This window comes from Dendropsophus ebraccatus, chromosome 15, assembly GCF_027789765.1.
Source record: "Dendropsophus ebraccatus isolate aDenEbr1 chromosome 15, aDenEbr1.pat, whole genome shotgun sequence".
Classification (NCBI taxonomy): Eukaryota; Metazoa; Chordata; class Amphibia; order Anura; family Hylidae; genus Dendropsophus; species Dendropsophus ebraccatus.
The window spans coordinates 8,928,242-8,949,781 of NC_091468.1; the positions used below are offsets into that span (position 1 = coordinate 8,928,242).

At 46.0% G+C, this 21,540-nt stretch overlaps 1 protein-coding gene across 2 annotated transcripts in view; it reads left to right on the forward strand.

The window, feature by feature from the left end:
* Positions 1-21,540, forward strand: part of EPRS1 (glutamyl-prolyl-tRNA synthetase 1) — a 41,346-nt gene that overhangs the window by 1,861 nt on the left and 17,945 nt on the right. For both annotated transcript variants that reach the window (XM_069954204.1, XM_069954206.1), the window contains exons 2-15: positions 2,446-2,530; positions 3,599-3,698; positions 8,245-8,401; positions 8,635-8,750; positions 9,118-9,212; positions 9,865-9,991; positions 10,266-10,458; positions 11,948-12,119; positions 12,209-12,442; positions 13,834-13,918; positions 14,862-14,921; positions 17,825-17,935; positions 18,861-18,997; positions 19,744-19,951. In XM_069954204.1, coding sequence (XP_069810305.1) covers positions 2,446-2,530; positions 3,599-3,698; positions 8,245-8,401; positions 8,635-8,750; positions 9,118-9,212; positions 9,865-9,991; positions 10,266-10,458; positions 11,948-12,119; positions 12,209-12,442; positions 13,834-13,918; positions 14,862-14,921; positions 17,825-17,935; positions 18,861-18,997; positions 19,744-19,951 — 1,880 coding nt within the window. The remainder of the gene's footprint in view (positions 1-2,445; positions 2,531-3,598; positions 3,699-8,244; positions 8,402-8,634; positions 8,751-9,117; positions 9,213-9,864; positions 9,992-10,265; positions 10,459-11,947; positions 12,120-12,208; positions 12,443-13,833; positions 13,919-14,861; positions 14,922-17,824; positions 17,936-18,860; positions 18,998-19,743; positions 19,952-21,540) is intronic.

The following is a 21,540-nucleotide window of genomic DNA, read 5'->3' on the forward strand; positions in this document are numbered from 1 at the left end:
TATAGTATTAGGGAAGTGATTGGAAAGCTTCTGCTGTCTAGGGATGATGGGAGTTGTAGTTTGGCAACAGCTGAGGCCCGTAGGTTCCCCATCCCTGTCTTAGGTTGTCCTGATAGTCCGGTGTTACCCCAGCCACGGTTCTTCAAAACTACAACTCCCATCATGCCCCGCCGTCCCGCTTTCTCCCTATATAGCACAGGTGTATAGGGAGGAATACTTCTCGTTACGTCTGACAGCAGGGGCTCCTCCGCCCTCTAAGACCCCAGGTCAGTAGTGAAGATCCCTAAGCAGGTGACGTGGTTTGCAATCCTGTTCTGCTGTACATGAACCTGGCAGAGACTGTAATCTCTTCTTCATTTTATATATTGCTGATCTCCATCCCCATCGCTGACACTGCACACCAGTCACTCAGTCTCATTATGTTAAAGGGAAAATGGTTTTCTTTCAAATCAACTGGTGTTAGAACAATATACAGATTTGTAATTTACTTCTATTTCAAAATCTCCAGTCTTCCAGTACCTATCAGCTGCTGTATGTCCTGCAGGAAGTGGTGTATTCTCTCCAGTCTGACACAGTGCTCTCTGCTGCCACCTCTGTCCATGTCAGGAACTGTCCAGAGCAGGAGAGGTTTTCTATAGGGATTTGCTGCTGCTCTGGACAGTTCCTGACATGGACAGAGGTGGCAGCAGAGAGCACTGTGTCACACTGGAGAGAATACACCACTTCCTGCAGGACATACAGCAGCTGATAAGTACTGGAAGACTGGAGATTTTAAAATAGAAGTAAATTATGAATCTGTATAATGTTCTAACACCAGTTGATTTGAAATAAATGTTATTTTAATCCTGTGGACATGGAACCCCCATTACTGTGACTTGGTCTGCTCCCTGTGGATAGGTAATGAGCGTTATTCATGCAGGGGGAGAATCCCTTTAAGCTCTGTATCCGGGATACGGCATGTGATCTCCCGGCTCGGTAATATACCATACGAGTCATCTTGACTTTTCCTTCTACAAACATTGATCAGTGCGGCTTAATGGACGGTTATACATAATGGATTTCTGCTCGCGGCCTGAAAATAAAATCCACCTTCAGTCTGGAGACTAATGGGTTCCTGTAAGCGTCTGGCGGCACTAGGACCCTGGTCACATCTGGTAGAGCGGGGGATCCGTCGTCACCTGTATTAGTGGAGCCTGGGTGTGTGGGGCCGAGGGATCGCATCGCCTTATAGAGCTGGACTCGGCCCAGGAGTTGATGCTGCTACAGTCACCTGACCTTTTTTGGTTACTATGACAGTTCTTATTGTCAGGCAAAAACAAGCTCCAATAAAATCTATAGGAGGCGTCCGGCTTTCTGCTAGAGAAACCTGTTCTGTAAATGACTAAATGTAAAATCCCTGACCCCGTATTACTGTACAGGCCTGTCATCAGTATGAGACCAATTACACCAGTGTTCTGCTGCGACTTACTGACTCCACAGCCCAGACATCAGGGAGGCTGCAGCACTACTGACACAGACAGCTACCCCTGTGTAATGTCTATTACAATGGTAACATGTATTATACAGACATTAGGGGAGGCTGCAGCACTACTGACACAGACAGCTTCCCCCAGTGTAATGTCTATTCTAATGGTAACATGTATTATATAGACATTAGGGGAGGCTGCAGCACTAGTGACACAGACAGCTCCCCCAGTGTAATGTCTATTCTAATGGTAACATGTATTATATAGACATTAGGGGAGGCTGCAGCACTAGTGACACAGACAGCTCCCCCAGTGTAATGTCTATTCTAATGGTAACATGTATTATATAGACATCGGGGGAGGCTGCAGCACTACTGACACAGACAGCTTCCACAGTGTAGTTTTTTTTTTAATTCTAACATGTATTATATAGACACAAAGCTCGGATACAGCTTGATGATCTCTGCATCTTTATCACAATGTAAGAATTGAGGGTGAAACGATTTTTTTGCAGCAGATATTTTCATAGAAGTCTCTGTGGATGACGCTCCCTCATGCATTGTTCTTCCATAGAGCATTGCCGAACCCCCCCCCCCCCCCCCCCCCCCCCCCCCCGGGGACATTGCTTTCATCTATTCTGCATGTCTTTTGTGGCTTTGTATGACCTGATTTTTATTGTAAGATGAGCCACAATGGCGCAGGTGCTGTCACTTTGTGTCTTCAGAACCTTTCTAGGTACAACGTACAACGCACCGTATTCAGAAGGTGTATGGGATATTATGTGGGTATATACAGGATCTGACTACAATAGTGTTGTCAGGTCCTGAAGATAATGGTCGGATCAGCTGACTTTGTGTATTGGCAGCAGGTTATGTATCATACCTATTTTTGCATAGTGCTCTAGTCAGATATTCTCCTACCTGACTTCTATTTATTTTCATCTAATTCAGTTTTTTTTTTTTTTGTTTGTTTTTTTTAGCCATCTTGTGGACTGTGCAACATCTAAAAGGCAAAGTAGAGATCAACGTGGCAGATGGGAAAGAGACTGCCCTGCAAGTGTCAGAGTGAGTGCACGCTCTTTGTGCAGTTCTTTTTGTACTTTGTCATAGTGTAATATGGTGACTGTTCATTTGCAGTTGTCTTAAAATGGATTTGTCAGGTTTAAGCTAAAGATAATGCTGCCACGTTTCATATTGAGACCCTTGAGAGTCCTGCTTCCCTCGCCTACCCATGCAGAGAGCCTGAGAAGCCTGAGAGTCCTGCTTCCCCCGCCTACCCATAGAGAGAGCCTGAGAAGCCTGAGAGTCCTGCTTCCCCCGCTTACCCATAGAGAGAGCCTGAGAAGCCTGAGAGTCCTGCTTCCCCCGCTTACCCATAGAGAGAGCCTGAGAGTTCTGCTTCCTCCACCTAACCATAGAGAGCCAGAGAGTCCTGCTTCCCCCACCTAATCATAGAGAGAGCCTGAGAGTCCTGCTTCCCCCGCCTACCCATAGAGAGAGCCTGAGAGTCCTGCTTCCCCCACCTAATCATAGAGAGAGCCTGAGAGTCCTGCTTCCCCCGCCTACCCATAGAGAGAGCCTGAGAGTCCTGCTTCCCCCACCTAACCATAGAGAGAGCCTGAGAGTCCTGCTTCCCTCACCTAACCATAGAGAGAGCCTGAGAGTCCTGCTTCCCCCACCTAACCATAGAGAGAGCCTGAGAGTCCTGCTTCCCCTGCCTACCCATAGAGAGCCGGAGAGTCCTGCTTCCCCCGCCTACCCATAGAGAGCCGGAGAGTCCTGCTTCCCCTGCCTACCCATAGAGAGCCGGAGAGTCCTGCTTCCCCCGCCTACCCATAGAGAGCCGGAGAGTCCTGCTTCCCCCGCCCACCCATACAGAGAGCCTGAGAGACCTGCCTCCCCCGCCCACCCATACAGAGAGCCTGAGAGACCTGCCTCGCCTGCTCACTCATAGATAAGTCCAGCTTTCTCAGCTCACACAGTAAGGATTCATAGCTGATTCCCCTGCTCACTCATAAATGGATGGAACATGTAATGTTGATGTTAATAGTCCCCCTACTCGTCTAACCCTAATTACTCTCTTATCTTCCATGTTGTAAAAATATTAAAACTTCTTTCTCTCTTCTTTTACAGCGACGTCTCTTTTAGTGATGTGAACTCCATCATCCGGTACCTGGCCCGACTCGCCCCAGAGGCTGGACTGCTAGGGTCAAATCTGATGGAGCAGACAGAGGTATGGGATATCTAGTTGTATTATAAGACTTGTGTAGGATTATAAAAATGTTGTCTCTACCTGGAGTTCCATCCTTGGGCTGTGTCTGCAATACCAGGCTCTGGCCAGAAGTGGCGTTGTTGCTGCTTCTTTAAAATGCATTTGAATAAAGAACCTAAATCGGTGGTAGGGAACCTTGGCTCTCCAGCTAAAGCTTTGGCTGTCCAGGCATGATGGGAGTTGTAGTTTTGCCAACAGCTGGAGGGTTCCCTATCCCTTACCTAAACAGTAGAATGGGTGTTATTTGTGTGCAGCATTGTTTTATAGTCCTCCAAGACGTCCCAAGCTGAGCCCGGCTACAGTAAGTGACCTGGTGCTTGTTGGGTTTGGACAAAGTTGCTGGAAAAGTCAATAATACCTGTTAGTATGAACACCGTCCAAAAGCAGACTTTAACCTCTGATACCATAGATGTTAGATGGGTAGGTGATGAATGTCTTCAGCCATGACTGTGATCAGGAGACTCTTGTCTTAGATTTAGTAGTTTAGACTCCCCGACCTCTAAAATGAGGCGAAAGAGAAGTCTGGTTGTAACATTCACTGCCCAGCTTGCTTTGTTCTCAGTCTATAAGTCTACGGAGCTCACGGAGTCCCCTCCCCAAACTACTTGTACCTTCGGATAGCTGCTCTTACTCCAAGATCTGTCCTCCGGTCCGTTCAGCAGATGATGCAGTTATTGTCCTAAAAAACAACTTTTAAACTTGCAGTCCTGTGCCAAACTGGCGTGGCCTAGAGTAACTATGCATTAGGCTGGCACACCCTCTCTGTCCCTCCTCCCCCCCCCGCCCTCCTCATCATTAGGAATGCCTCAGGAAGGTATTCTTCTATTCATCACCTGTGTGAGCACGGCACATGTGTTGGATCATTAAGGCACCTGTGCAGTGTTCAGACAAGTGAGGAACAGAAAAAATTCTGCCAGGGCCATTCCTATTGGTAAAAAGGTTGGGGAGGAGGGACGTAGGGGTGCTGCAAGGTTAAGGCATGCACACTCTAGGCCACGTTAATTTGACCCAGGGCTGCATGTTTACAAGTATTGTTTCAGGACAATAACTGCATCACCTGCCGAACGGACCCCCAGGACAGATCTTGGATTAAAAGCAGCTATCCGAAGGTATAAGTGGTTTGGGGGGGGGGGGGGAGATTGTGGGTACACAGTCGCTTTAAAGGGGTTCTCCAGGATTAGAACACCATAGCTGCTTTCCTCCAGAAACAGTGCCACTCTTGCCCTCAGGTTGGGCATGGTATTGCAGTTCAGTTCCAAGTGAGTGGAGCTGAGTTGTAATGGCACCTGAGGATTTTTTGCACTAAAGCAGCTGTTTTATCCAATCCTGGATAACCCCTTTAAGAGTATCCAAAGTCAGAAAGACCGCAATGTCCACCAAAAATGACACTGCAGTCCAATACTAAAGGTCACAGGACAGGTGGATATGCGCGCTGCCATGAGCGGGTACAAGTAACCGAATCCGCTGAAACTTATCAGTGTGGATTCCGTAGTGTGAAGCCACCCTAACGGTGTACCAGAGCGAAGATTACTCTGACTAACAGCGCAGGACCGGTGCCAAGGAGGAAGGTACCATACGTACCTCCTTCCTCAGCGTGTTGGGCGCTATAAAGAGCTATCAGCAGGTTAGTTCCCTTTTAAACAAAAATATTTAAATGAGACAGAAAATTGCAGAATTATAAGAAAAGATGGACCATAATTGCTCTGAGAATACAAGTACAGTGATACCTCTGTTTTCAAACGCCTTGGAACTCGAACTGCTTGGTATTCGAACGAAAATTTACCCAGAAGTAGTGTTTGGAATTCGAACTTTGCTCGGTTTTCGAACGTTTTTGCGAGCGTGGATGGTGGGTTGTTCCTGGCGAGTTAAGCAGTGGTGAGGCTTAACATACAGTACAGTGCTGTATAAGACTGCTGGAGTGCATATACAGTACAGTAGTAGTACAGGCAGTGCACCACCATCTCCCATACATTACAGTGCTTGGATGGGGGGGGACGCTATACAGTAAAGGATGGGTGAGGAGTTGGTGACTACTGGACTATAATTGCTGGTTCTGATGAACATTTCTTATGTTTAATGTCCTGTACAGTATAGTGCTGTTCTGTCCTGTACAGTATAGTGCTGTTCTGTACTGTACTGTAGTGATTATACTGAGCACTTACCAGTGTAATAAATGAGGATTGTAGGTAACCACTTAATCACATTTACATTATTTCCAATGGGAAGACACTGCTCGGTTTTCAAACTGCCTTCCGGAACCAATTAAGTTCGAGAACCGAGGTACCACTGTATTTACAGGTTGAATAATCTAACAAAGTCCTAGCAATTGAAGTCCTGGTTATAATGGCCTCCACCAGATCCTTACATAGGCAAAGTGAAATGAGAGAATTCTGACCAATGCTCTAAAGGGGTTAGAAAAACATGTCCACTTTCTTCCAGAAACAGCGCCTCTCCTGTCCTCAGGTTGGATGCGGATTTGCATTTTTCTTTCCCCCCGGCTTGCACAACCAATCACAGGACGGCTTTCATCTATCAGACCTTATTTAGAGGCACAGAAGAGCAGCTGTTCAGAGCAACCAATCAGATTCCAGTTTTGTTTCTTTTTAATTAAAGCTGGAATCTGATTGGTCGCTATGAACACCTGCCCCCCTGTTCCTCTGCACAGTCTAGGTGTCGTCTATGAGAAGTGAAAGCCTCCCTGTGATTGGTTGCTATGGGCCCAGTATGACTGACAGCATCATGCCCATAGCAACCCATTCACAGTTTATGTACCATGTTCTTCATTTCACTCCTGAAGGGAAGGAATCTGCTGTGTGTGAACACGTCATAGTGTGTGGTGTGTATACAGCGCTGCTTTCATGTCTCTCCGGATCTTTCCAGCTAATCCGCCTGTGCTCAGGATATTTTTACTCCGGCAGCTGCGGCGTCTCCTGCCACGTCCTCAGCTGTTCCATCCAGCGCTGTGTAACCTAAACTAGCCCCCTGCTTATACATCCCCCCCTGTGTGCACGTATATATAGCACATAGTGAATGAATGAACAGATGCAAGACCCCCGACCTCCAGCTGTTCTCCTGACCTCAGCCTGGGTCACACACATTACCAGGCCAGATGTAATACAATTGTGTTCTATAAAGAAGTATAAATGTAATATAAATATAATGCAAATAACCATCAGGATCACTCCATTGCTTTTTATAGGATTGCAAAATATAAAGAGCGTGAATGGCCTTAAAGGGGTACTCCAGCAAAACAAAAATACATTCAAATCAACTGATGCCGCAAAGTTCCATAAATTTGTAATTTACTTCTATTAAAAAAATCTCCAGTCTTCCAGTACTTATCAGCTACTGAATGTCCTGCAGGAAGTGGTGTATTCATTCCAGTCTGGAGAGCAGGAGATGTTTTTCTATGGGGATTTGCTGCTGCTTTGGAAAGTTCCTGACATGGACAGAGGTGGCAGCAGAGAGCACTGTGTCAGACTGGAAAGAATACACTACTTCCTGCAGGACATACAGCAGCTAAGTACTGGACGACTGGAGATTTTTAATAGCAGCAAGTTACAAATCTTTGGCACTTCCTGACACCAGCTGAATTGAAATTAATGTTTAAATTCTTTTGAGTACCCCTTATAGTTACCTACAAATCTTTTTTCTTAGTATTGGCTTAGTTGCTTATAGTCTATGGCAGTACTGACCTTGCCACAGTGAAAAACTCCTAAATTGCTGGGCCATGTGTTTCCTTTGTAGGCCACAATTGTAGTTACAAGTGCCTCAAACCGTGCCGCCGTTTCTTCACCAATAGTTCTGGGATTTTTCCAAAATTCATGCAAAATCACATGGCTATTGGTGAAGAAATGACGGTGTGGTTTCAGATGCTTTCTGATTGCAAGTGTGCGAACGCGCATTAAGTTGATCTGGTCCTCCCTTAAAGGGATTGTCCAGCCAGGTCCGCATTCACCTAACCTTTCTTTCTCCTGCACTGCTGCCCCATTCTGCCGCTCTGGTGTGCGGTCTCCTTCCTGGTACTGAGACGTGATGTGGCAGGCCTGCTCGGCCGTCCAGTGGCTGTACCTGTTACCCGCCTCTGCCGCTGAATGGCTGACCGGACCTGCCACATCAAGTCCCAACTCAATACCAGGAAGCTTCTGTATACCAGAGACCAGAGTGGCGGAATGCAGGCAGGTGCCAGGGATTTAAGTGAATGTTAATTTTTTTTCATCTTCCCCTCCGGGAATTCTGATAAAGGGGTCTTGGCCAGATCACCCCTTTAAATTGCGGATTGATCTGGTACCCTCTATATTGTTTGTTACCCCAATTCTGGTGTTTAGTCTTGCTTTGTAGTACTGACATGTGCTGAGTGTTTCTATTTGTTTTGATCCTCAGCTGCTGTTAGATCCCTTTAAATCCCTTTAAATCAGAGCATGTATAATGGTTGATCTTCCATTTTATCAGGGACTTCTCTCGTGCTGTACACCTGGTAGTGAATGTGTTTCTCATCTCCTTGTAGATCAGTCACTGGGTGGAGTTCAGTCAGACCCGGCTCCTCAACAAGTCCACCTTCTCGGCTGCCCTCCAGGAGCTGAACCATTCCCTGTCCCTGCGGACCTACCTGGTGGGAGATGCTTTGACCCTGGCGGACATCAGCATCTTCTCTACATTGGCAGGTAATATACTGCTGCTCTGCTGATGGTAGGCAAACCCCGCTTAATGGCTTTCAGCCATCTTCTTAGGGTATGCCACCCCTAATACCTGATATAAAGGGGTTATCCATGATAATACAACATGTCTGCCCTCTGATAGTGGCAGTGATATAGTCTGCTTATAATTCTCTTTCTTGCGCTCTTGGGTTCAGTATTGGAGTAAGATGAGACGTGATCTGTTTTATTCCCTTGTGTAGTCAGCGCTTCATGGCAGGAAGAGTTGAGGCAGAACAAAGCGGCCGTCAATGTCAGACGCTGGTACACCTTTCTGGAGCCCACAGTCCCATGCCGGGGAAAGCTGAATGTAGCAGCGGTGAGTGAACTTGTGACACTGAGCGCCTGGCTGACACATTTACATCCTTGTCACCACTATGGTTTATGTCGGGGCAGAGAACAATGCAATGATCAGTTCCTTTTTCTTCTGTTATGGTCCCCATACACCTTAGACTTTAGCAGGACATACCCGCCACCAATCTAAGGTGTATGGGGGGTCTCCCAAACAACCCCCAGCAGATGGTCAGTGGAGAGAGGGGTCGGGGTTGATGGAACGTTATTGCCCAATCCCTTTTTTCTAAATGAGCGTTCAGAACAGTTCCTGTCCCTATGGTCACGCATCATAAATACATTCATGTTATATAAATAATTTTATTCTGATTTGTTTTTAATTTCCTTTTTTTTAGCCTCCTGAGAAGAAACAAGATGTTGGAAAGTTTGTTGAGCTCCCAGGGGCAGAGATGGGCAAAGTTGTAGTGCGGTTCCCTCCAGAGGCCAGTGGGTAAGTTCTTTTAGAGGTTTCTGCTGTCAGTAGAGATGGCCATACACCTTGGGGCATGTGCACACTGAGGAATCCGGCCGCCGCGGATTCTGTCGCTCATGGCCGTGCCATTAACTTCATTCTATGGTCGGGCGGATTCCGCAGTCCGCCCAAACACATTCTATTTTCCCATCCGTTTTGGAGCCCTGTGCATTGGGCACATATGCTCCTTATTCTCCTAGCCCTTTTCTCTGCTATTGAGCCGGAGGTGGCAATCATCAGGTGCCACCATAGTATATTGTACTGTATCAGAGGACCGCTATCTTTGCCAGTCCCATTTACTTACACATGTAGAGAGGAGACAATAGCAGCTCGCTGTGGAATGACCTCTTCACAGGTCACAGAGCGTGCCCAGTAATGTCTCACATTCTTTTCAAGGGGACGAAGTCTTGTCTATTGTAGTCTATGTCCTAAGTCTTGCTGTTAAGCAAGTCACTAAATGCTGTTAAGAACAGCTCAGGTAATATGGCCGCCCCCATAATCATGTACAAAAAGTGAAATATATTAGTCAGAAAATAGAAACAGATTAGTATAAAAGAACAAGTTTTAGTTTCTGATTTTAATCGGTAAAAGAAAATTTAGGTAACACATTCCCTTTAACTTGTGTCCTCAGATACCTACACATTGGGCATGCGAAGGCCGCTCTTCTCAATCAGCATTACCAGGTGAACTTTAAGGGGAAGCTGATCATGAGGTTCGATGACACCAACCCTGAGAAAGAGAAGGAGGACTTTGAGAAGGTAAATGAGGGTTATGTATTTGTTGCTTTGCAGCGTCTAGTATTGTCTGATAGATAGGCACAGTGCTAGTGTAGTCGGGATTAATGGTTATAGTGATGAATATTGGACATGGATGAACTTGCACTCAGGTGTCTTTGTGCCTTGCTTAGTCATACTACTACTATATACTACTACTACTACATACTACTTAGTCAGCCTACTTCACTAGTAATATATCCCACTGTACATACTTGCAGAGGTGTTAGCTCTTTTCCTATGATTCTCTTGTGCTCAGGTTATTCTGGAAGACGTCTCAATGCTTCAGATCAAACCCGACCAGTTCACGTACACATCTGATCACTTTGAGAGGATTATCGAATATGCAGAGAAGCTCATTCGGGAGGGAAAGGCTTACGTAGACGATACCCCTGCCGAGCAGATGAAGGCTGAGCGTGAACAGAGGATAGAGTCCAAGCACAGGAGCAATTGTAAGGACCAAGGGCTAAGAACGCCCCCTATGGCACATGAACATTAAAGGGATTGTCCCACCAACATTTATCCCCTATTCACAGAGTAGGTGATATGTATATGGTTGCTGGAGGACTGCTGCTTTTTGTGTCACCCACAGCGATATTGACTGGGAGTCCGATCTCTTGTCAGAATGGATCAGTGGTCACAGTACAGAACTCCACCATCTCCTGCAGCATCATATATAGTCAGTGGAGCAGCCGTGCTAATGCATGGTCACCTCCACACTCCAGCTTGAGACTTCAGACCCTGTTTCTTGATATTATTGGGAGTCCTGCAGTTGGACCCCTCCCCCCATGATCGTATTCTTACACTGTATTCTATAGATGGGAATAAATGTTAATGGTGGAACAACAATCTCCTTACATATACATAGTTCCATCCCCTTTTTACCTGTGCAAATCCAGTAAGTAAAGGGGTTGTTCTATTTAATTAAAGGGCCTATACCCATCCGAAACACACAAAGTGCAGCCACAGGAAACTTTGTTACTAATTTTTGGCTTCCCAACCACCTCCGGCCACAAACAGGACACAGGAAGCCAGGGAGCCCTCGATCTGAAAATAGATGCGGGGCCCAATATGGTGAATATGCCGTAAGTATCCTAGGTAGACATATACCCCATTAAAGGAGAAGTCTAGAGAAAAAAATAAAAATCTTTAAAGGGGTATTCCACTCAAACAAGACTTTTGATATGTTGCTGCCCAAAATCCCAAAAGAAGCCACAATATTGCATATACAGCCTGCCAGGGACTTGTTTACATCAGAAGGGAGGGGTAAGGAGGGGGGAGACAGAGAGAGAGAGGCTCACACACAGATTTTTGTGTCTTCAGCAGAAAGCAGCAGTTGAGAACTGGGGGAAGGAGACTGAAAAGATAATCACAAGTGAGAAAGGAATTGTTAGTCGCACCATAAGCAGCAACATGAGTGGAATACCCCTTTAAGCAGGCAGGGAGGAACATAAACAATCCTCTCCTCGTGCCTCAGTAGCGCTGTCTCACCTCTCTGGGACCCCCGCCCGGCTCAGATCTCCTGCTCAAGCGACCTCACAACTTGGATAAAGGATTGCCAGCTTAGCCAATCAGTGACTGGCCCGGTAGGTAGCCGCTCCAGGAGGAAATTGGTTCCAGCGGAGATCTTGAAGCCTGTGACGTGGTGCTTCGCGGGGCATGGGGACAGGCAATAGTGCTTATTTATTATATTCCCCCTGCCTGCTTGCAAATTTTGTTTTCTCTGGACTTCTCCTTTAAGGGATTAGTCACACCCAGTTGTCAACATATATTTCCAGGAGGAATAGCAGCTGTAATCCCCTTCAAGGATTGTCAGTTCAGCTTCTCATGTCTATTACGCGGTACATTCATTTCCCGATTGATGGATAAATCCTGGATGCTTAGTAGTAGACATTGGTTTTACTGCACAGTTCGCATGTAGCATTGATTTTACTATTGCAGCGGTGGAGAAGAACCAGCAAATGTGGGAGGAAATGAAGAAGGGCTCCGAGTATGGCCAGACCTGCTGCCTGCGGGCCAAGATTGACATGAACTCCAACAATGGCTGTATGCGGGACCCCACATTATTCCGCTGCAAGACCCAGCCCCATCCACGCACAGGAAACAAATACAAGTAAGAGAATCTGAGACAGCGGTCAGGGAGGCGGGGCTTAGGTTTTCTGTCTGTAAACTGTTCATTCTCATGTCTACCTTCCTCTGCAGCATCTATCCCACGTATGACTTTGCCTGCCCTATAGTAGACAGTGTGGAAGGAGTCACGCATGCTCTAAGGACGACAGAATATCACGACCGCGATGAGCAGTTCTATTGGATTATCAATGCTTTGGGAATCAGAAAGCCTTACATCTGGGAGTATAGCCGACTGAACCTCAACAACACCGTGCTGTCAAAGAGGAAGCTCACGTGGTTCGTCAATGAAGGACTTGTGGACGGTTGGTAAGTGTGAAACCACACACAGACATGCCGTATGTCCATAAGTATGTGAACTATCCCGCTTAAAGGAGCCTGCTGGACACCTGACTCCCAAACTGCGGGCATCATACAGGGAGGAGCCTCCTCTCTGGTGGTGGCGGCGAGAGGGTTCACCTCGCCATCCGCGTTCATGCTTGAGCTGTTGGATGGGGTTGAGGGCAATATGTTCCTTAAGGCCCTATTCCACTGTATAGCAAACAAGCTATTACACGCGGCAGCAGCGGGCGGGTGAGTGCGGGAGGTGCGGGGGGGGGCTGCCTGGGTGATCGCTAGATCGTCCGGGCAGCCCATAGAGGATAGTGGCGGTCTGCTGCCGCCGCCCCTATTCCACGGAGTAACGGCAGTCGTTTGTTTTTCAAAATGCTTGAAAGACAAACGGCGCAACGATCAGCCGATATGAACGATGTCTGCTGATCGTTGCCTTCTATGCCACGGGACGATTATTGGCCGAATACGGCCGATAATCGTTCTGTGGAATAGGGCCTTTAGCCTCTATCTTTTTCTGAGCCCAAGAAAAAACACTCCCATACCATTATTCCTCCCCACCATGTTATAGTAGGCTCTGTGCCTTATATACCCATTCTTAAAGGGGAATACTCAGAGATATGCCAGATGTTGTAGAATTGCTGCCATATCACCAGCCCTTTTTTTTGGAGACAATGAGACATTTTCCGGTAAAACAGTTTTTTGTTTTTTTTTAAGGTATATTAAAGAAAATGTAAACTTTTTTCTCTCTCTGCAAATAGTCAAAGGGACATTTCCAAGCCCCCCATAGATTCCCTTTTAAAGAGACTCCATCAGTAGTTTATGGTGTCCTATCTCAGGGTAGGATAAACTAGTGACAGAGAAGCTGAACAGAATGATGTATCACTTACATTGTTTTGTGCAGCTGATCCAGAGATCTCCTCCTGAATAACATGGACAATAAGTAGTCCTCACCATTATGTGCTTGAGCCCAGTAGTCCTGGATATTCATGAGAAGCAGAAAACTCCACCCACCAGCTGCTGACTGCCAGTTATCTATCCACGCTGTGTATAGGCAGTCACATGTCACTCAGCAGCTGGGGGGCGGGGGCAGGGGTGTGGCAAGAATCCTGTTCTCCTGCATATTAGGAGAACGCCTGAACAGAATGTCGTCAGTAATACACCGACTGTTCGACATTTCTCACTAGTTTATGCTGACCTCATTTAAGGCATCATAAACCTACTGACAGATTCCCTTTAAGTTGGGAACTCATATAGGATTAACATTCTGCAATGCTGTACACACTTGATCTCAACTCCAATCTTATAGAAAGCCAGTGTATCATTGATGTATACTTCATTTGATTTATTCTCCCCTCTTTCTAACATAGGGATGACCCCAGGTTCCCTACAGTGCGAGGTGTTCTTAGAAGAGGAATGACTGTGGAGGGGCTGAAACAGTTCATAGCTGCTCAGGTCTGTATGAGAAGAATATAGTCACCACCAGTCAGCCACCCCATTATAGCCACTGACTGCCAGTGAATAACCTAGATCTGGGGAGAATGGTGTCTTAGAGGAATATATAAGGAGCGAGTGACCGGTCAGTTCTTGGAGTTGACATTGGAAGCAGGAAAAATATGAGTGTAAGGATCTGAGCGAATGTGACCTGGGCCGAATAGTGATGCAAAGACGTTGGGGTCAGAGAATCTCCAGAGCAGCCGGGCTTATGGGCTTTTCCCCAGTATGTAGTGGTTGGTACCTACTTCATATGGTCAGAGAAAGCGCCACCGGTGACATGATCATGCGGGCTCAAGGCTCATCGATGTGTGGGGGTGAAGGCTAGACCACCTGGTCCAGAGGCAGGAGAGCGCCCACGTGACCCCACAGACAGGAGAGCGCCCACGTGACCCCACAGTCTATTGCCAAAAGTGTGTAAACTAGAGGAATGGGGTAATAAAAGAAAGCATCTGGTCTGATGGATCGAGTTCTTTCTCATGTGGACGGCCAGGGGCGTGTGTGTCACTTAAATAGAGATGGCACCAGGATGCACTATGGGAAGTGCATCATGCGGATGTTACTGTGACACCGACCACCTTCCTAATCCATTGTATATTGTGCTGATCAGTAGAGGCTGCACCTCACTCCTTTCAGGATCGGTTTCAGGGGTCTGTGAAGTGTAGTCTCAATATGTCAGAGCACATGGTGGGGTGTGACACTGAGTCAGGTGGTTTTAGTGTTATGGCTGATTGGTGTATATATACATTGTGTAGTTATTCCCCACATATATAGAACTCTTTGTTCCTCCTGGAAATGTCCATCTACACAGGACGACTTTGTTCACACTAGTTGGACCCTGTCGGTGTATAGAGGAATCCTCATAAAACGCCCCTGATTTACCTTTCTGTGCCTTTGTCTACAGGGCTCCTCCCGATCTGTCGTGAACATGGAATGGGACAAAATCTGGGCGTTTAACAAGAAGGTAAATGGCAAGTCCTTGTAGTGTAATTGGACGGCTGCTCTGTCCACTAGAGCGCCCCCTACTGACCTCTTGACTACTGCCCCTGTAGTCTGCAGTACATGATGACCACATGTCCTGCAGGCTCCGTAGACCTCCACGATATTACTATGTCTCGTGAATCCATTGTCTTGCCCCAACCAAACGTTGACTTGTGGGAACGGACCTTGGCGTGAATTTTATCAGTAAACTCTGCATTTCATTTTTCTGCTTTCAAGCTGCGAGCTATCTGTAAGAAGGTATTACTGAACGCTTATTTTTATAATTTTTTTTCCATTTGTTCCTTTTTATTTGGCCTTTTGGCATATAGCTTTCAGTTGTGTAAGCGTTCTTAGCTTACTCCATCCTATTCGCAGTTTAACGGAAAAATCTTAACACAATCACATGGCTGTCATGCTGAAGCTTCTGGCAGCGCCAGCTTCCATTGAGCGTCGTCTGCAAAGGTGCATTCACTGCTATAGCACGTAATAGCTATGAGGCTGGGGGCTTTTAGTATTACAACATATATGAGGCAAACCTAGTCAGTGGCTTACTACATTTTGTCTCCACCTCATGGTGAAATTGAAGTATTACACAGTGCCCATTCACATTAATGGGTTGTCTATGTAATGCAGGACAGGATCCAAGACTCCTTGCTCTAATGTGTGCATGAGGATCCTAAGCACAGGATGTCCCCTATTTACATAATAAGATGTATGGGATTGAGTTTTTTTTTACTTCACCACCCCATGAGGTGCACGTACATGTGTTCCCAATGGGAGAGGAGTAAAAGCAGCTGCCCGACCAATGGGGGGTGCTGATATCTCAAGAACAAAGGATCAGGCATGTGGAAAAAACAGTAAAATTCTCCCAGGGTTTTTCTGAATCTACCCTTAGGCTATGTTCACACCACGTCCGTTCTTGTAAAAAACTAACACACTGTGCGGAATCCTATAGGGAACAGCGGCCACTATGCACACAATGTGTTGCACAACGGCCCCCATTCCCCTACAGCTGTGGGAAGTCATTGACCTGTCAATTATTTCCGGCCGCAGCATGTGAACAACGGCCGTTTAGTCTGTTCGCACAGGGTATGACAATACCCTAGGGTATGACAATACCCAAAGCTAAAGCTTTGGCTGTCCAGGCATGATGGGAATTGTAGTTTGCAACAGCTGGAGGGCCGAAGGTTCCCCACCCCTGCTAGAAGGGCTGGTTATAGAGGCCAGGCTCCTTGCAGCAGTCATGCAGTGAATGCACCTTACTCCAGTGGATTCTGCAGCTGTCGTCTATACGCCTCTCCCACAATTTTTAGGCTACAAGAATTTGGTTGGTCCTATGCAGAGCCATTGTCCCCCCCTATTCTCTAGCACATTCTCCAGTGACCTCTATATATTGTGAATGTGGCCTAGTCCAGGGGTTTGTGATTGTGTTCAGTACAGGGGCTGGCTGGATCGTCTCTGGCTATAGATCAGGCTCCCATCTCCATCCGCTCTCCATGAATCCATCCATCTTTCCAGAGTCCCGTCCAGCCAGGCCCTGCACCGCATCGCTCTTGCAATCTTCTTTCTTTCTGCCTGACTTCATACTGTAATGATCTCTTCTTGCCTTTGCCTGTTTAGCATGTGCTCTTCTACCTTGTCATCGTCTTTATTTTAGCCTTTACGGATGCTGTGAACTGGTCTTGAGAGGAGACAGGAGGGTTGGCGGATATGGCGGTGATCAATACTGAACAATACCAGGGCTAATGCGGTCATTAATAAAAATCTCACACAGACATGTCATACATTTTGATCGGTCGGGGTCTTTGATTGGTCGCAGAGACTGTAGCCCGCTTCATTCACTCAGCTTGTGGCTCAATCAGTGGCCGGCCAGTCAAATTTTTTTTCTTCTAATGACGGTAACTCTTTTAAAGAGGTAGATCACAAAAAAGAAAAAGTTTTCTTTGTTGTAATTTACTTTTAAAATATCTCAAATCTTTCAGTACTTATCAGCTGCTGTATGTCCTGCAGGAAGTGGTGTATTCTCTTCAGTCTAAAGCAGTGCTCTCTGCTGCCACCTCTGTCCATGACAGGAACTGTCCAGAGCAGGAGAGGTTTTCTATGGGGATTTGCTGCTGCTCTGGACACTTCCTGACATGGACAGAGGTGGCAGCAGAGAGCACTGTCATACTGGAGAGATTACACCACTTCCTGTAGGACATACAGCAGCTGATAAGTGCTGAAAGATTTTAGATATTTTAAAAGAAGTAAATTAGCAATCTCTGGCACTTTATGGCACCAGTTGATTTGAAAGAATTTTTGTTTTGGTGAACTATCCCTTTAAGGCACTAGTGATCTGCTGTAATACCAAAATGATGGGATCTTGAACACCAGTATCCAGTTATTACCAATGCAACATTGCCAATCAGCAAGATTCTTATGCTGCGGTCCCCTTTAGCATTGGCCTGTGGTCTCCCTGTCCAGTCTGTGGTATTGCGGTTAAGTTACAGTTACTACTGTGTGACCGCAGCTGGGCATTGCAGTTCATCAGGCTTAAGATAACTTAACCCACTAAAAATGTTACAGAAATACCACAAACCTGATTTTAAAGGGGTTATTGCTGATTTCTTCCAGCAACAGCGCCATCCTTGTCCTCAGTTTGCGTGTGGTATTACATTTTGGTGTAAATGAAGTGAACCATACAGAGTTGTAATACAACACACCACCCAAGGACAGGTGTGGCACTGACAAGTCCCATAGATTTGTATGGTGTATAGAAATCCATATATTTCTATCCGTATCCTCCACTAACACTTCTGATCTGAAGGCTCAAGACCAGTAAATGCCTTATGCATGTCAGAAATATACGTGTCCGCGTCTTACCCGCTCGTTTGTTTTCTCCACCAGGTCATTGACCCCATTGCCCCGCGGTACAACGCTCTGCTGAAGGGTCAAGTCGTCCCGGTGAACATTCCAGGGGCCGCAGAAGGAGAGACCGAAGTGGCCAAGCATCCAAAGGTCTATTATCTAAGGATATCACTGTCACTGTGTGTCCCCCATGTCCTGTAATGGTCTGATGAAGGGACAGGGTGAAGAGTTTCCCTTAAAGGGAATTTGTCACCTAAATTTTCTTCTACTGATTGGAGTCAGATACTAAAACTTGTTCTTTTATTCTAATCTGTTTCTATTTTCTGACTGTAATTTTTTTAATATTTTTCTTTTTGTACCTCGTTATGGGGGTGGCCAAATTGCCTGGGCTGTTCTTAACAGCATTTAGTGACATGCTTTACAGAAAGACTCATGGACATAGACGACAATAGACAGACATTGTCCCCTTGAGACAAATGTGAGACATTACTGAGCGCGCTCTGTGACCTGTGAAGAGGTCATTCCACATGGAGCTGCTATTGTCTCCTCTATCTACTGGTGTCACATGACGCTGCAATGCTGTACAGATCACTTTACAGCAGCCTCCTCTTATCACCACAGACACAACAGGAAGTCTCAGCTTAGTTTTAGCCCCAGTGGTGAGAATGAGAACTGCAAGGTATCATGATTATTCATGATATACAGAGAAAAATTGAAAAGTAGAAAAAAAGGACACCAAAAATTATTAAATGTGTTTAACATAAAAACATAATTTACACCATTTACACAATAAGTCATTTTCTGATTACACTGTCCCTTTAAGGAGACCAACCACAGGGCTGTGTGCAGTTTCCAAATTCCAAGCCTTTGGCTGTCCAGGCATGATGGGAGTTGTAGTGTAGTTTTACAGCGGCTGTATTCCCCTACAGCCATCTTACCCAGATAATCTTTTCAGAAAACGTCCTTAGAACGGCCATAGTAGAGCAGCACCATGATTGTAATGTCGTCTTTGCTGGATCAGTGAGCGATAAGACAGGCAGTGATTCCTTACTTGTGTCTGTGCTTTGTTCTGCAGAATGCGGAGGTTGGTATGAAGTCTGTGTGGTACGGCCCCCGAGTCCTTATAGAGGGAGCGGATGCTGAGACCTTGGCTGAGGGAGAGATGGTCACCTTTATCAACTGGGGTAACCTCATCATCAGCAAAATCCACCGGTAAGAACACGTTACATTCTTTTTCTTTCAAATTAATTGGTTTTAGAAACTTATATAGATTTGTAGTTTGCTTCTATTTAAAAAATCTCAATTCTCCCAGTACTTATCAGCTGCTGTATGTCCTGCAGAAAGTGGTGTATTCTTTCCAGTCAGACACAGTGCTCTCTGCTGCCACCTCTGTCCATGTCAGGAACTGTCCAGAGCAGCAGCAAATCCCCATAGAAAACCTCTCCTGCTCATGGACATGGACAGAGGTGGCAGCAGAGAGCACTGTGTCAGACTGGAGAGACAGCGCCATAGACTTAAAGGGACTCGGCCACCTCTAAAACACCCCTTTAAACTTATCAGTAGATTATACATCAGTAGAGTATACTACACTGATTCTATGTCTGCAGTCTTTATCTTTTTCTTGCCTTCCTTTGCTATAAGCTGCAAATGGAGGAGTCTAAGTAGTCCTCTCTATGTATCAGCATGCCCAGCTTGTAGGCTTACAGCGGGGAAATACAAAGGACTAGGAAAGACAACGACAGACAATGATCAGCCAACATCGTTCATGCCAGCTGAGATTGTTGTCTTCTATTACACAAGACGACTATTATCGGTTGTAACGGCCAATAACAGACTGTTAGGCCTCTGTTCTCTGGCGCCCCTAGTGGCCAGTTGTTTCCAGACTCATTGAAGACTTATGTATTTTTGCTTTGTTTACTTAAATGTTAATGACACCGTCCATATTTTATCATGTTCAGAGACTCCAGCGGGAAGATAACGTCTCTAGATGCCAAGCTGAACCTGGAGAACAAGGACTACAAGAAAACCACCAAGATAACATGGCTGGCAGATACCCCTAAAGCTCCTCTAACCCCAACAATTTGCGTCAACTATGACCATCTGATCGCAAAACCCGTCCTTGGGAAAGAGGAAGACTTCAAACAATACGTCAACAGGAGCAGCAAGGTGACCGCAACGTCCCTGTACTGGCAAAGCATTCTGTGAACACTTAAAGGGGTATTCTCATTTATACCTGTAGGGTTCATCAGGTTAAATATTTTTGCTCCTACAATCATTTAGCAAACTTTTCTCCCTCTCAAGACCTACATATATACAATATTAGTTTAGCTGAGAATACCCCTTTAAGCAGAATTTTTTGTTTCCCAGACACAGCTCTGTACTATTGGAAGTGGCTGTTCCCGGTACCACACCTTGTTGAAGTGTATGGGTACTATTACACGGAACGATAATCGGCTGTATTGGCCCTATCTGGCCGATTATCGTTCCGTGTAATAAACACAATGATCAGCCAATGACAGCAATCATTCGCTGATCGTTGATATAGGTTTGGACCTATAATTGTCGGGCGCCGACCGTGCATCGCTACGTGTAATAGCGGTGCTCGGCCGGTGGCTGATGATATGCAAAGGAGAATACATTACCTATCCAGGCTGTAGGGCTCCTCTTGCGCTCTGCTTCTCCCCTGTCCCACACGCTCCAGCTTCAGAGCGGCCTGTCTGAGCTGACAGGCCACTCAGCCATTCACAGGCCGGGACCACCGCAGCCAGCCTGTCTCAGCTGAGACAGGCTGCTCTGAAGCTGGAGCGTGGACCATGGACCATGGTTAGGTAATGTATACAGTTTAATCCCTTAGCGACCCATGATGTATCTGATACGTCATGGTGCCGCGGGGTGAGTTCAGAGAAGGGTCTCGCCGGGACCCCGCTCTGAACTGCGCCACTCCCGGCTGATATGTGCAGCCGGGGAGCGCCTCTATTAGCCGGCACAGGTCCTGTTGGCGCGCCGGCTAATTAAGCCTCTAAATGCAGCTGTCAAACCTGACAGCTGCATTTAGCTGCTTAATGTTTTTTTGTTAATAGAAAAATCCCCTCCCCTAATAAAAGTCCAAATTTCCCCCCCTTTTTCCATTTTATAAATAAATAAAAAAAAAATAAACCTATTTGGTATCGGCGCGCCCGTAATCGCCCGCACGGTAAACGGCCTCAGCACAAAAAAATTCCAAAGTGCCAAATTGTGCATTTTTGGTCGCATCAAATCCAGAACAAATGTAATAAGTGATCAAAAAGTCACACGTGCGCTATCAAGGTACCGATAGAAAGAACGCATCATGGCGCAAACAATGTCACCTCAATCAGCCCCATAGACCAAAGGATAAAAGCGCTATAAGCCTGGGAATAGAGCGATTTTAAGGAACATATATTTGTTAACAATGGTTTGAATTTTTTACAGGACATCAGATACAATAAAAGTTATACATGTTACATATCGTTGTAATCATAACGACTTGAGGAACATATATAACAAGTCAGTTTTACCCCAGGGCGATCAGCGTAAACACGAAACTCCCTGAAATGAAAATAAATTCCTTTTTTTTTTCAATTTGACAGCGTAAATGACGTTTCGCAGCATATTTTATGGTCAAATAAAGTCTGTCATTGCAAACTAACGATGTCCCTGCAGCCCTTGTTAAATGATTATCGGAGTGTGTAAAAGGGCTCAGTAAACGAGCGCTGATCTAGCAGACCGGCACTCGT